Source organism: Rhinolophus hipposideros, assembly GCF_964194185.1.
Source record: "Rhinolophus hipposideros genome assembly, chromosome: 7".
NCBI lineage: Eukaryota > Metazoa > Chordata > Mammalia > Chiroptera > Rhinolophidae > Rhinolophus > Rhinolophus hipposideros.
The window spans coordinates 68232835-68247933 of record NC_138053.1 but is presented as its reverse complement, the minus strand read 5'-3'; the positions used below and the strand labels follow the sequence as shown (position 1 = coordinate 68247933).

Below are 15099 nucleotides of genomic sequence, written 5' to 3'. Positions count from 1 at the left end.
TATGTTTTACATAGATGTAGTTGTTCATCATCTGAAAAAAATATACAATAATAATCAAAAAAACTAACAGTATATATTATGAGCCAAATATTGTCTTAAGTATTTTATGTACATTGACATTTAATTTTCATGGTGACCCTGTGAGATAGCTACTCTTATTATTTTCATTTTACAGATGAAGAAACTAAGGCACCAAGGGTAACTGACTTGTCCTAAACCATATATCTAAGTAAATGTTAAAGTCATGATTTGAATTTACGAAGTCTGGAAACAAAGCTCGTGCTGTTTCACAAAGAAGATTAAATTAAGCAGTACATGGAAAGCACTTAGAACAGTGTCTGGCACATGGCATAAATTAATTAAATGATAGCTATTATTATTATTGCTATTATAATGAGCACATTGAGTATAATTTGGTATCTTTCACTTTAAATTATGTCATACATTTTCATTAAATTTGGTAGGTTTTTATTTTAAATCAGGTCAAAAATAATTTTTAATCCTACCTCGCAATCTTATTACTCATTATTTTTTTATGACTGCAATATCCTATAGAATGACCCTGCAATAATTAATTAGTTCTTGCTGATCATCATATTTCTTTTAATCGTTCATTATTATATATAACACTTTGAGCATTATCTTTATGCATGACATTTTCCCCCTTAATTTTAGGTAATTTTTTTTTAGGAGAGATTTCCAGAAGTAAGAATTATATATCAAAGGGTTTAAACATTTTTATGGTTATTTATTCATATCAGAAGTGGCTTTGCAAAGGCCTAATATCATAACCATGTTTTAGGGAGTCTGTTGAATAATTCAGTATTTACAATTGTTATTACATTTATTTCCATTAATACTAGCTTCTCCCAAAGGACCTACACAACATAAATCCCATCCCTTTTCAATATGACAGACTTTCACATACTTAGATTTTTAAAAATGTATGCCCTATCCGCCTGCACCCTTATACAACCTCTCAACTCTTCTTCAGACATGTTTTTCTCTGTGCTAAACATCCCCAACTTTCTCATCTCTGGTCTGACAAAATTACCAGACTGAACCGTCTTAGTCATAGTCTCCTAAATACATTCCATTGTGCCTATGTCCCTCTTAATTTGGAGATTCCAGACATGGCCTGACAGTACAGAGCACAGAGGAGCTATCACTTTTGTTGACCAAGGCATCTATTTCCAGCAATGCAGCCTAAGGTCACATTAGCATTTTTGGCACTAAAAGACACTGTTGGTTCATGTTTACTTGCTGTCAACTAAATCCTGCATGACTTTTTCACGAGAACTCCTATTAAGTCAGGTTTCCCACATCCTGTACTGATGTAGATAATAGTATGCAGTTAGGGGAAGTTATTTACATAGGTTTTCATTAAACTTGAGCTAATTTAAGTTTCTTTTTTCAGAATGTTGGGATACTTCTGAATGCCCAAATAGGCATATTTACTTGATGAATACCTTTATGCTTTCTGTATCTTCATTCAAGATATTAGTAAAGTATAGGCTAAGACAGTCCCAAGTGTAATCCTATGGTGCATAATTGGAATTCTTTGGTTACTAGCCATCAATGTCTTTGGGTACAGCTATTTAGCCAGCAATGAAGCAGCTGTGGTTCCGCACCAGTACCTTAACAATCAGTCACATTCATCCATCCCATTTCTGAAGATATCATAAGACATCTTGTTAAATGGTTTGCTAGAACTGCAATAAATCATGATTATATTTTCCATTAATTATAATCAGTGATTTTATTATTCTGTCTAAAAAGACATTAAATGATTTTAACCTGGGTCTTATAATTATTCTTATTTTCTAAGTGCTTACAAATTAGCATATACTAATATTAAACCATTTGATGATCAAATGTTTGCGAGTGTATTTCCTAACTTCTCTATTAAATTGTCAGTTCCTGATGGGAAAAATGCATTTATACTTCCATGTGTATTTTGTAAACTAACACAGCAGCAGGCTTAACCACTAATTATTATTTTTAGCCCCCAAATAGAAAATATGATAAAATAATATTTAATACAATCAAATAAAATATACTGAGATTTCTCCTCTATATATTTTATGTTTGTTTTTTTTTAATTCAAATCAATCTGCAGTTTGGAAAAGACACTCTGCTCATTTTAGATAACATTAAATTAATAATAGAAGATGACTATCTGATTATGTCTGTGGGAACTGCTGTCTGTTGTCTTAGAATTAGTTATAAAATAACTAGAACAAAATGTTTCTTGTTGTTCACAAATGTTAATTGCATTATTTAACTTCCAGGGTACTTATTGGTTCTCCTTTAGTTGGCCAACCCAAGAACAGAACTGGAGATGTCTATAAATGTCCAGTTGGGAGAGGAGAATCATCACCTTGCATAAAGTTGGATCTACCAGGTATGTAACTCAGAATGTTAAAGTCTGGTCCTAAATTTTGCCCAGTATTCTAACTAAAAATAAATTTCAACCAACTCAGGAAAATATTAAAACTAATCTATAAACATTCTTTAATTCTTTTCATTCAAATTCACATTAAATGACATTTTGTTTCCCTCTGCTCTCTATTTGCTTTAGAAATTCACCATAGAGTATCCAGAGATTTAGAAGATCTTACTGGTTTTGTAACTTTTAACAGCCTCCATCGTTCAGAATCCTTTGTAAACCAGTGGTAACATGAAACAACTTTTCCAAATAAAACCTGCCCATCACATTTCCTCCACAAAATATAACTTAGTGTTTGTTTTTTTAAAAGAAAATAGTACAAGAGGAATTGAAATAGATAAACTGAATTAAAAAAAAAAAAAAAAAGAGAATAGCACACGGTAAATTTACATTGAAATAGAGATATTTGATAGAAATATCACTGTGGTTAGAACATGACTAGACAATTCCTATTAGAACTATCCAGCAATCAGAAACCTGTCAGTGTTCTATACAATATTAAATAATATGGAACTGACTCATAACCTACAGCTTTATTTCAGATATTATTTTTTTCAGTTCTCCTTTTTTAAAATTTCCTATTGCTTTATTTATTATGAACATTTTTCCTTTATATGCAAAAACATAGTTATAATAGCTGCTTTAATATCCTTGCTTGATAATTCCAACATCTGGAATATATCTACATCACTTTCCATTTATTACTTTTCTTTTGAAGTTGGGTCACATTTTCCTGTTTCTTCTTATGTTTAGTAATTTTGGATTGTATCCTGGATTATACTTTTAAGTTATAAGTGTGGAGACCTAGATCTATTGTATGCCTTTAAATAGCCTTAACTTTTTGTTTTAGCAAAGCAATTTGCTTGGCTGAACTCTATTTCCAAATTTCATTGGAAAGCTGGGCTGTTGGAAGTTTACCTTGCATATATACCTTGCATATATAGTTCAGGTCATTCAGCTATTTGGACAGAATATGTATGTATGTATTAGAACTCTTCTTTCGTGGCTCTGCTTTCCAAGATCTTCCCCCACACTTTGCAATTGCTGCCATTGCCCCAATTTCTGTCCTCTCTTTCTTCAACACTGTAAGACTGAGAGAGTTCTATTTGAGATTTAGCCACCGACTAGGGCCTTCTCTTAGGAAAAAACGAATACAAAAAAAGAGAAAACTCACCCTGTGCTAATCTCTTCTTACCGGCATAGGCTTCTCTCCAGTTTCTGCCTGCTTTTAGTTACTTTCCAGTGCCTTCAGATGGTTGTTTCATATATTTTATTTTCCTTTTCCTAGAGTTTATAGTTGTTATTTGGAAAACAGTTGTTCTGACAGAACATACTCCTCCATTCCTGGAAACTGGAATAGAGTTTTAGCATTAGCATAGAGACTTTAACTATATGAAGAACAGTAGAGTTTCATATCCCCGTTTTGTACACCTGAAACTAATTTAAAAAAAATGTTAACAAAAAAAAAAAAAAAACCAGAAGAAAATACTGTTAAAAATAACTAACAAACTCAGCAACTTTGAAAGATTCAAAATAAAAAAAATAAAGTACAGCACAAGGAATGTAGTCAATAATATTGTAATAATTATATATAGTATCAGATGGGTAATAGACTCATTGGGGTTATCATATCAAAAAACAAAACAAAACAAAACAAAAAAACAGAACGGTAGAAAAGTTTCTGCTGTAGTCTATAATGTCCCAGGACTGTTCATCCTGGACCAACCCTAGTCTTAAAAACTCTAATCCAGGTTATTCAAGACTATTGTAGCTGATAGCCCATTTCCAGGTGCTTTCAAAGCAAAGCAGACTAAACTCTGGGTAAAGACCAAGGTTCAGGTAGAGAAGTCAATGGGACCATTTGGGAATCTCTGCTTCAAATCCCCCCTTAAATCTATGTATAATCTTAAGGTAGGAAACTCTTCTGGGCAGGAATAGTGAGGCAAATCTTTCTTGACCTTGAGTTTTGCCACTTTCAAATATGTCAACACTCCACTAAGCAGAGTTCAGAAGATTTTGCTTTTCCTGTCCAATCTTTTTTTTTTTTTTTTTTTTTTAATGTGAGTAAGTAGAACTTTTTGCCAATTTTGCCAGAGTGGCTTACTTTACAACCTAACATTCCTATGGGGAATGTCAAAGATAGTCCCTTCATTGTGTTTCTTTTCTTCAAACTTCCTGACACTGCTCTAATACTGCTCCAGTTTTCTTTGTAACCCTCATGATATGCCCATGATATTGAAGTTAATGATCCAAAAGTTTGTATTTGAGTTTTCTTTTCTGGTTTTCTATCCAGGTTCCCTCTTCTTGCCAAAAGTTATGTTTCATTATTGGTCACTTATAACATATAGATATAACACGTAAGATACATGTGTAAGTTTACATAACATCTACAATATTATAAGAATAAATTTTTTGTTTGGTTTAATTAGCAAAAATGTGTGAAAGACAATCCCACATTCTAGTTGCCCTGATAGTTCTGCATTCTTTTACAGTTCAGCAAAACTATTTGGGATAGTGATCCAGACAAAGTTTCTGGGACATAAGCCATGTTTTCAGCCTTAGCTTGCTCATTATATTCCTTAATATACTTTCAAGACTGTTTAGTTGAATCAAAAGAAGAATGTGCTATGATTTGAGCAAAGCAAGTTAGAGCGTTTTAATGAGAAGACCCTTAATTTAAAACACTTTGTTTTCCACCCTCCTAAAATTTTGTTCTATTTTTAGTTAATACGTCAATTCCCAATGTCTCAGAAGTAAAGGAGAACATGACGTTTGGATCAACGTTAGTCACCAACCCAAACGGAGGGTTTCTGGTAAGAAAGCAGAGTAATGATAGTTAATGAACCAGGAATGCTAACATTGTAAATCTATTAGAATCTGTTACATAATTTTAATCTTCAGTTTTTTTTTTCATTTTGTTTTCAATTTTTAAAAGGCATGTGGGCCCTTATATGCCTATAGATGTGGACATTTGCATTACACAACTGGAATCTGTTCTGATGTCAGTCCCACATTTCAAGTCCTGAACTCCATTGCCCCTGTACAAGGTACAAATTTTATGGAATGGTCTTGCATGTTTGAAAGCGTAAGCAATTAATGAGACATATGTATACAAAGGAGCATACCAAAAAGCTTGATATATTTTCTCAGCTACCAGCGTTACCAATTTAGGTAAATGTTTGCTTTGCCAATATATAACCAAACCTCACTGCTATTTTTGGAATTGATATTAGTGTAAATAACCTTTAGAGAGTCATATGTAAACATCATAGCTGAAGCTGTCACATTGTTTGTATTTAAAGGGTGAGTTTCTTTGAGGATCGTAACCTCATTTGAAATGCACACAGAATGAGAACTGTTATATAAATCTCACACTGAGGAACTTTCCGAAGATAACTTATACAATGTTCATTAAAATTAAATAGAGGTGGATTTTTACTTGATAAGAATCCCATACCAATCATTATTGAGTGCAATGAGTATTTATCACTTTCACTTTTTCTAAAACTACTTCTTCTGATTAAAAAAATCAATCTGTCCACTTTGTAAAACATAATTAATCTTTTAAACTGAGCTTCTTGCAGGCAAGAAAATGCTTCATATACCTCTAAAAAGAGAGACTCCAATTTGAACAATCGATTCCTTTTTTTTGCAGAATGCAGCACTCAACTGGACATAGTCATAGTGCTGGATGGTTCTAACAGTATTTACCCCTGGGAAAGTGTTACAGCTTTCTTAAACAACCTTCTTGAAAGAATGGATATTGGTCTTAAACAGACACAGGTATGTGACGCTGTGTTTTGATCTCCGCATTTTGATTTCTGTTGACTAAAAGACAAAAGTGCACAAATTTTTAATCAAGCAAAACATGCTGTAAGTAAATTAATTAATAAAGCTAAAATTCAGCATGAATTTTATATTCCATAACCCTGTTCTTATTCCTGATAAACGGGACATTACTGGTAGACCATGTTATTTTCTAAACAGAAAATGTTATGAAATCTGCCACTTTCAATGACCTTGGAAAGTGTCCCCAATAGATCTCTGTAAAATCATCATTGGATTCTTAGTTATAAAATAAGTTGCAGTCACCTTGGTAATATCAGAGCAGGGTTTCAGAATTTATAGAAACTAATCGGACATCCCAAAGAACCCATCACATTATAATCTACTGTCTCATATTATACAAATAAATTAGGAACTGATCACAGAATATTGCTTAAAGTCTATTGTTGCCTATATTTAATAATTTCTTTCCTTAAGTGAAAAGTAAATGATCCATGCTTTAGCTGCATTAAGTCAAATAGTTTCTTGTCTTTTTTTTTCACCCCATGAGTTTGTGTTTCTAAAGATTTCCCCTTTATTGCCACTCAATGAAGAACTTCTCGTGTGGCTCTTCCACTTTAGACAATGAGTTTGGGTTTAATTAATCTAAAGTTTCTTATACTTTGTGGCCATATGGCTTAAAATATAAAGACAAAAGGATTACAGGCAAATTAAATATCCAAGTGAAGTCAGTGCCTTGAATGAAGGAATTAGCCCTAGAATCAAAGTCAAAATTACTGTTGCCTGGTTTGGGGCTATAGGAGAGCCCCGGAGACATTAGTACCGCACATGCGTCCAGGAGCTTTCCTTTCTTCTCTGAGAGCTCCACTCTTGGAGGAATTTATGAGGCACTGAAAACGTGGTGTGAACACATCAGGGTTTGCCACACCCACATTAAAATTGGGATATAAATGTACACACACACACACGTGTGTGTGTATCCATATATATGTGTGTATACAGAGGGTGCCAAACAAATGTATATATATTTTAAGAAAGGAAAACTGTATTAATATTGTAATACTCAGTATATACCGATAACAAAAGATGAACACAAGTTACGTTTGACTTCTGCAATTATAAGAGGTATTCATAGTGGTTACCATCAGTGTCCAGACACTTCTGATTATGGCAAACTACTGCTTGAGCAACACTGACCAAAGTGTCCACTTATGCACATTTTTTGGCACCCCCGGTATATCCATATAAATATGTGTATATCCATATAGATATATATAAACATATGTATATACATGGAAAACAAATTTTATCAAAGGGATGGTAGTTGAAGATTGCAAATTAGACTGAAATCTCAAAGTGAAAGGTCATAAGGCTGTGTTCCAAGCTCAACAGTTCTCTTTAGAGAGCTAGGTGAGGCATAAGCTTGTGTATATCCTACTCGAGCATAGAGAACTTGAAGTGTTAAATCATTCAAAGAAAATGGACTTTTACACATCAAAATGTAAATTTTCCTGGATGCAAGTTTCTCATCTACAATTGATCTTCCCAAGTGAATTACCAGAGGTTTGGAGAGGATACTGTATCTCTTTCTGCTGCAGGTGTCAGGCGGCCTGCATTCTTAGAAAACCACTCTAGAATCGTGACTTGCTCCTCCTTCTCATACCTTTCCACATGGATCTCCTTCTCTTCCCTTCTTAGGACCTCTCTCCCTGCCTCCTTTCCTCTCTTCCACATCCTTTCTCTCCTCAGTCTATAGATTTTGTAGAGCCAGAAAATTAAGCTGGACAGAATCTCAGAGGTAATTTAGCCAAGAATCTCAATTTATGGAGGGGACACAAGAGGCTAAGTGATTTGTTCAGGGTTCCTTGTTTGTTGACAGCAGATCAAAACATACCACTCTCCTATTACAGTCCCATGTTCTTTCCTTTCTGAGAGCCCTACTTCGGGAGAAGGTTCAGAGCTGGTCCCATCTGACGTCCTTAAATAATAGGTCTCTAGTTCTTTCCATCTTCTTATGACTGTCCTCCTCCTTCTTAGGCCAGCCCCTTGGCTGGAACCAGGCCAGACCTCTTGGTGCCCCCACTCCCTGCACTGATAGACCTGCAACCACCCTGCTGGATCACAGCTCTCTCTTCTCTCAGCGCTTTCCCCATGATGTGCTGCTTTCTTCCACCTGTTTTGTCTCGCCCATTTTACCTTCCTATCCAATGCTTTCTTTCCAAAGCTAATAATATTCTTGGAATAGTTTTAAATTTCTAATATTATATCGTCATCTGAATATTTAAGTTTACTTTTCAATTCTTTTGTCTATTTTACTGTAAAAATTTATTTATTTGTAGCTGTTTGTGGAAATTAGTGCAGCTGCGATATGTATGAAGTTGCTCTACAACTTCAGGAAGAAAATCTATAAGACTATTTTAGAATATTAATCACTGCTTCATTTGGGGATCTGAGACAGTGGCTAAGTTTTGTAAAGAAATAAATAACAATCAGTAGCTTATATACTCAACCCATTCTGCTGCAAATTTGATATTTCTAACTATCAGAATTATAATTAATTTTACGTTTCTGTAGTGAGACTCCTAATAGAAGAGCTATTCTGCCTAACCACCAGAGGAATTCCAGCTGCCAGTGTACTTCATGGAGTTAAGGCTTTCTCTTAGGGAACAATGACTCTATTCAGAAGAATGGAGATGGGGGCAGGGTCCAGATGCTATAGTGAATGGGAGGGACTTGAACTTACTGGGAGGCAGGAGAATCAGATCACATTTACTCAGTTCCAGGACCCCATTCCACAGAGAGGAAGATTTCGGAATGCAGTTCTATATTGAGTTGTTTGTAGCATCTGCCAACTCATCTGAAGGAACCTACCTGCTCCCTAAAGAGCAAGGAGCTGCTTAAATTGCTGGATTTTTGTGTCACATTTTTCTTGTATCATTTATTGTGGAGCTCATTTATTCAGATGTTTTTCCTGAGGGTTTACTAAGTAGCAGACTCTGTGATAGGTCTTGGATAATCATGGAAAATAAAACAGACAGCCACTGCCTTCATGGAGTTTCTGTAAAATGCAGTGTTTCTCCAACTGTGGCTCATGGAATTCCTACTTCAGAATCCCTGAGGTGCTTGGACTGTAACTCCCAGACATTCAGAATTGGCTTCTCTGAGGCTGGGGCTACAGAGCCTGCATTTTAGTAAGCAATCCACATAATTCGTAAACAGGTTGAGGTTGAAGAAACACTGGACTAATGCATTTTATTATACTGATATGTGTGTGTGTCTGTGCATGTGAGTGTGTGTGTGTGTGTGTGTGTTTGCTGTATCCTGTAGATTACAGGCACCTCAGGAGTGAAGACTTTACATCACCTTTTTGTCCTTGTCAGTGGCCAGCCCAGTGCTTTGCTGGGACATAGCAGGCTCTCGATGAGCACTTGTTGAATATACGCGTACGTGTAGACCATAATAAATGCATGTTTGTATTATTCTCTGATGGGTGGACATTTGATAAGACTTTTTTCTATAACTGGCATTTTCATATTCTTTTAGGTATATACTTTAGGCTTTAGTATTTTCTAATGTTTGTCTATTTTGGCTTAAGTTGTGTTAATGACTAGTTTCATTAGTTCTCTAAACAGAAGGGATTGGAAGGATATATTTATTAGAACACTACTTCTGCTAAACTGAATTTAATAGGGTTTTAAGTATAACAATTGAAACTCTCTTTAAATTTAACCTTCCTTCAATGGATTCAGAATAGTAATTCATTCATAGAAAATTTGGAAAGATACTTCCTCTTCAAAGAAATGTGTACTGAAAAGTATGCTTATTTTTTTGTATGATCTTATGGCAATTCTCTCCAAAAACTATTTGTTTTAACCATTTTTTTCCCTGATTTGTTGCTAACTCAATTTAAATAAGTTTTTGGTGTATGTGCTTTGTTTACAAAGAAGCACTCAACTCTGCCTTAAGATTGGTAGAGTTAGCTTCTAAAGTTTTTCTTCCTCCTTACTTACCCTCCTTACCTCCATTTCTGAAAGGGGCAGACATAAACACGAATTGTGAGAGAGGCTACCCAGAGGAGTTACAAAGACGGCAAGTTAAGAACTGGATAGAGGACTCTTGGACTTGTCATTCATACCAAGGGTATAAAGGCATTAAGAATGGAGTTGATAAGATTTGTGAAGAGGATTTCTCTGTAGAAAGAGTCTCGTGAGAAAGGCTTCAATGGGATCATACAATGAGCTTGGTATGTGTTGACTAGAGTTGAAACTCACAGTTGACCAGTGAGTTTCTGACTCCTGCCTGAAATATCTAAAGGTGAGACAGCAGCTGCCTCGCCAAGTCAAAGCAGAGGTAGCTGCACTGGGATCGGCCTACACTCCTGAGTTTGTCAACATGAAGAATGAGTGTGTTTGACATGGAGCATCATGGGGTCATGTTAGGTCCTGTCTGTAGAATCTCCTGCAAGTGAGTGGGGGTCTCTGCCCAGGAAAGCAGAAGATAGCCCTGATTTCTACACACGGCAGTAATGAAATGCATTCACTCAGGCAATGCTAGAGGTGAGGGGAGACTCCCAAAGAACATATAAGAAAGTTGTAAACACCTGTTAACATCTGCGTACTTCCAGTCAAGTAGGAGTTTCTATACTCTTTATTTATCTTCTCTACCCCTGTCCCTGGAAAGGTCAGAAACTCTAGTGAGTAATCTAAGGGGAGATGAGTGGGAAACAGCCAGCCATGCCCCTTCTGACCTATATTTTTCTCACCTCCTGTAAGCTTTAGTAGCGGGTGAAGGGAAGACTTAATTATAAATCAACACTAATGGCTCATCTGGTTGGTTTTATTTCAATTTAAGATGAACCATATGAAATTGTTGCTATTTGATCATTTGTTGACCTGCAAATACAGCAATTTCATGTGGTACAACTAAAATTAAAATATAGGACTTTTTAATTAACAGATATTTTAAAATGGAGAATAAGAAAAATCATAAGACATTTATCTTTCCATCAAGGAAAAGTGGAACAGTTTCACCATAAATAAGTTTTAAAGGGCAAAATAAATTGCATTCTGATTACAGTAGTCCTCTTTATTCATGGGAGATACTTTCTAGGACCCCCAAAATGCCTGAAATCAAGGATAGTACTGAACTTATATATACTATGTTTATGTCCTATGTATACATACCTATGATAAAGTTTAATTTATAAGTTAGGCACAGTAAAAGATGAACAAGAAGCTAAAATAAAATAGAACAATTATAACAATATTCTTTAATAAAAGTTATGTGAATGTGGTCTCTCTCTTAAACCATCTTATTGTATTGCATTCACCCTTTCACTTTATGGCTTCTCTTTGGCATATTCAAATTACCAGCATCATTTACTCTTGTACTCTAGGGCCATTACTAAGTAAAATAATGGCTGCTTGAACACAAGCCTATGAAACCAAGACAGCCAATCTGATAACAGATATGGCTATTAAGTAACTAGTAGGTGGATAGGGTTCACAGCGTGGGTACACTGGACAAAAGGATGATTCATGTCCTGGGCTGGATGGAGAAGGATGTCATGAGATTTCATCACGCCGCTCAGAACAACATGCAATTTAAAATTTATGCATTGTTTATTTCTGGAATTTTCCTTTTAATGTTGACCAGGTATAACTGAAACCACTGAAAGCAAAACTGCAGATAAGGGGAGAACTACTGTGTATTTCATGAGTTCCTGTTTGTTATATCAATTACATTTACACACTTGGTACAACAGGTAAAGATCAACTATGATGGCTTATTCTCTGCAGTCATAGATTTTTCATTAAGTAATTGCAAATATTGAAAGGCAGTCTCAGGGATATGAAACATTCCATAGTGATTGTCACCTCCACAAAGAAAAAAAAAAAGGAAGGAAGGAAAAGAAGGAGAAAGGGAGGGGGAAATGAAAGGAGAAAAGCAGGCAGGCAAATAAAAACCTTGCATAAAAGTTTCCATATGACAATTGGGATACATTAGGGAAATGCAACACCCGTGACAGAACAGAAACATTAATTCCAAATGCAGTAATCCTCCCCTATCTGCAATTCTGCTCCCCACCCCCAGTTTTAGTTACTGTGATCAACTGCAATCCAAAAAATATTATATAGAATATTTCAGAAATAAATAATTCATAAATTTTAAATTGCAAGCTGTTCTGAGTAGTGTGATAAAGTCTCACCATTCTGCTCTGTCCCCACCCAGGACGTGAATCATCCCTTTGCCCCCGCGTATTCATACTGTATATACAATATAAGACATTGGGAGAGAGACCATATTCACATAACTTTTATTACAGTATATTGTTTTAATTGTTCTACTTTACTATTAGTTATTGTTGTTAATCTCTTATTGTGCCCAATTTATAAATTAAACTTTATCATAAGTAAGTATGTACAGGAAAAAACAAAGTATGTATAGGGTTCGGTACTACCCATGATGTCCACTGGTTCAGCATCCACGGGGGTCTCAGCACATGTCCCTGGGGGACAGACGGACAACTGTAGTTATTAAAAGTTTCTCCCATGTTTCTGTGTGGTCCCATTAAGACTTTTGCGAACATCGTCAAGGAATTTTTGTAAACCAGTTTTTTACCCAAGACAGGGTAAAAGCTATAAAATTGCCTTTTAAAAAACCACCTATAAAAGCAAACCTGAAACACTCTGAGCTTTCCATAAAAAATATGATGGTATAAATATTATGAAGGTCTTATTGATCCTCAATACATAAATGTAACATTGCTTTTAATAATAAATGAGAATGATATAAATATGCCAAATACGAGTACATTACCCTAAATAAAACCAGTAAATTGTGAGGCTTGATATAAAAGTGAAATATACTAATGGAACAATGTCTAGATTGTTCCCATCAAGAGTGCAGCATAACATTAAACCAGGCAAAACGAAAAAGAGAATTTAATTAAATTTTAGGAATATTATTTATCTTTCCTTTTACTGCACATTTTATGGCCATTTCCCTAGAAGTCTTAAATACGAGGTGTGATTCATTGTTTTGAGGTCTGAAAAGAAGGCTGATTGAGCCATGCAGCCTTCTTTGTCAATCAGGCTATAGTTTCTGAACGTGGTGTGAATCTTCTCACTCACCAGCCTCCTGGACTCCGTTCTCTCCTACCTCCATCCATCACTCACCTGAATTATCTTTCCAAGGTAAAGTTCAGATCATGGCATTTCCCTTGATACAAATATATTATTGCTGCCTGCTGAGTAATATCCAATCTCTCCAGTGGACTATAAGACATTTCTCACCTGGGGCCAGTCATTCCCACTGCCTCTGCCTCCCTGGTGCCCACCTCTTTTCTTGCCCCACAGCTTCTTCTCACCCTGGCCTTTCCTGAACATATTGTTCTATGCTCGCGTGATTTCCTCTGCCTCCTGTGCCCTTCTCCACCCCAGCCTTAGGTGCTAGGTGAACTTCTTAGACTCAGGTCAAATGTCACGTTCTCTGTCATTTGCTATGATTATTCTACCCATTCTTCCCAAGATTTCCTTCCCCTCCCATGTTCCCACAGTATTTGGACACCCTTCACTTATTGCTCTCATCCATCACTCTGTAGTGTCATGTTTTGTTTCATGCGTCTGTCTCTTGGTGGACTGTAAATTCCACAACGACAGCATTTTGCCTTAATCCTTTCCCTATGGTATACAGTTCGGAGTTTTATGTTATTGCCTAGCACATAGGAGCCAAATTGTTTACATTGGGAAAATGTAATTCCTGCAGTTTTTCATTTCTCCTTGGGTTGAAAATCATTATTGTAGTGACTGCCATCTCTCACTCTGCTTCATGAAGTCTTTGAGCTAAAAGATACTTGCTTGTGGGGAATCCCCCCAGACACCCCTTTACATTGGGCTTCAGGCTTTTCTTTGTAAGTGTTCCCTCATCTAGCCCCACTCACCTCTATTCTGATTTCTGCCACAGACTTCTCTCTTCTCCAAAACACTTTCAAATTTGCTATCCTTGCGTTTTAGAACATGGATCCATATTTTATTGCACCATCTTCCGTGAAGCAAGAAGCCAGCTAAAGACACCCTTTTCCTAGTACCTATATCTATCTTCTATCAACTTCATTAATGTTTCTGAGGACTCACTTTGTCTACTTGTGAAACAGTCCCATGTATGTCCTTTTCCATAGTAACAGAGGTGAAGCCTGTTTTCAGCCAACAGCCTCAAAATGGTTTGTGCCGACAGCTGACTTGGAGTGGAGCCTTTTCTATCTTCACATTCTGACCCTGACTTCATGACAGTACATGCATCTTTACCAAACTTGGTCCCATAGTTTGGTAAAAGGAAGTATAAATTGTGCATCTTATGGAAACATGGAAAACCTCATTGTTTTACCCTGTCTTTATTCCCCTAAAAAAGCCATTGATTTGATAATGTCAACTGTTGACAAAAGCCCAGAAACATAGTTCTGCTGGGCATTAAAATGTAGGCGCCAGTATTATAACTCTGATGAACAATGTAAGGTAATAATATAATTCTAAATGAGTGAATAATTCCACTCCTTCAAAACTCGTTGACTCAACATACTTAAAAGCTATGTTGAACATTCTCTTTCTTGAACTCCCTTGTCAATCAGTTGTGACTTTGAGTTTCATGAGAGAAAAATCAGTAAGGTCCTCCTTTCAGTGATTTCTAACAATGCCCTTCCTTTTATATTCTTCACATTCATGTGCCTCCTCTTTCATCTCCACCCCTGAAAGAAATGAAGCCATTTGGATAATTAGTTCATTTTAGTTCAGCAGATATTTATGAAGTATCTTATTAAGTATTATGCTAGGTGTCATGGGCAATATAAAAAAAAACAAAACCTCTAA

General features: G+C 35.7%; 1 protein-coding gene across 1 annotated transcript in view; it reads left to right on the top strand.

Annotated features, from left to right (window-relative positions):
• Positions 1-15099, top strand: part of ITGA1 (integrin subunit alpha 1) — a 159115-nt gene that overhangs the window by 70752 nt on the left and 73264 nt on the right. Inside the window, exons 3-6 of the mRNA XM_081054507.1 lie at positions 2292-2404; positions 5174-5262; positions 5385-5496; positions 6105-6232. Of these exons, the coding sequence (XP_080910633.1) occupies positions 2292-2404; positions 5174-5262; positions 5385-5496; positions 6105-6232 (442 nt within the window). The remainder of the gene's footprint in view (positions 1-2291; positions 2405-5173; positions 5263-5384; positions 5497-6104; positions 6233-15099) is intronic.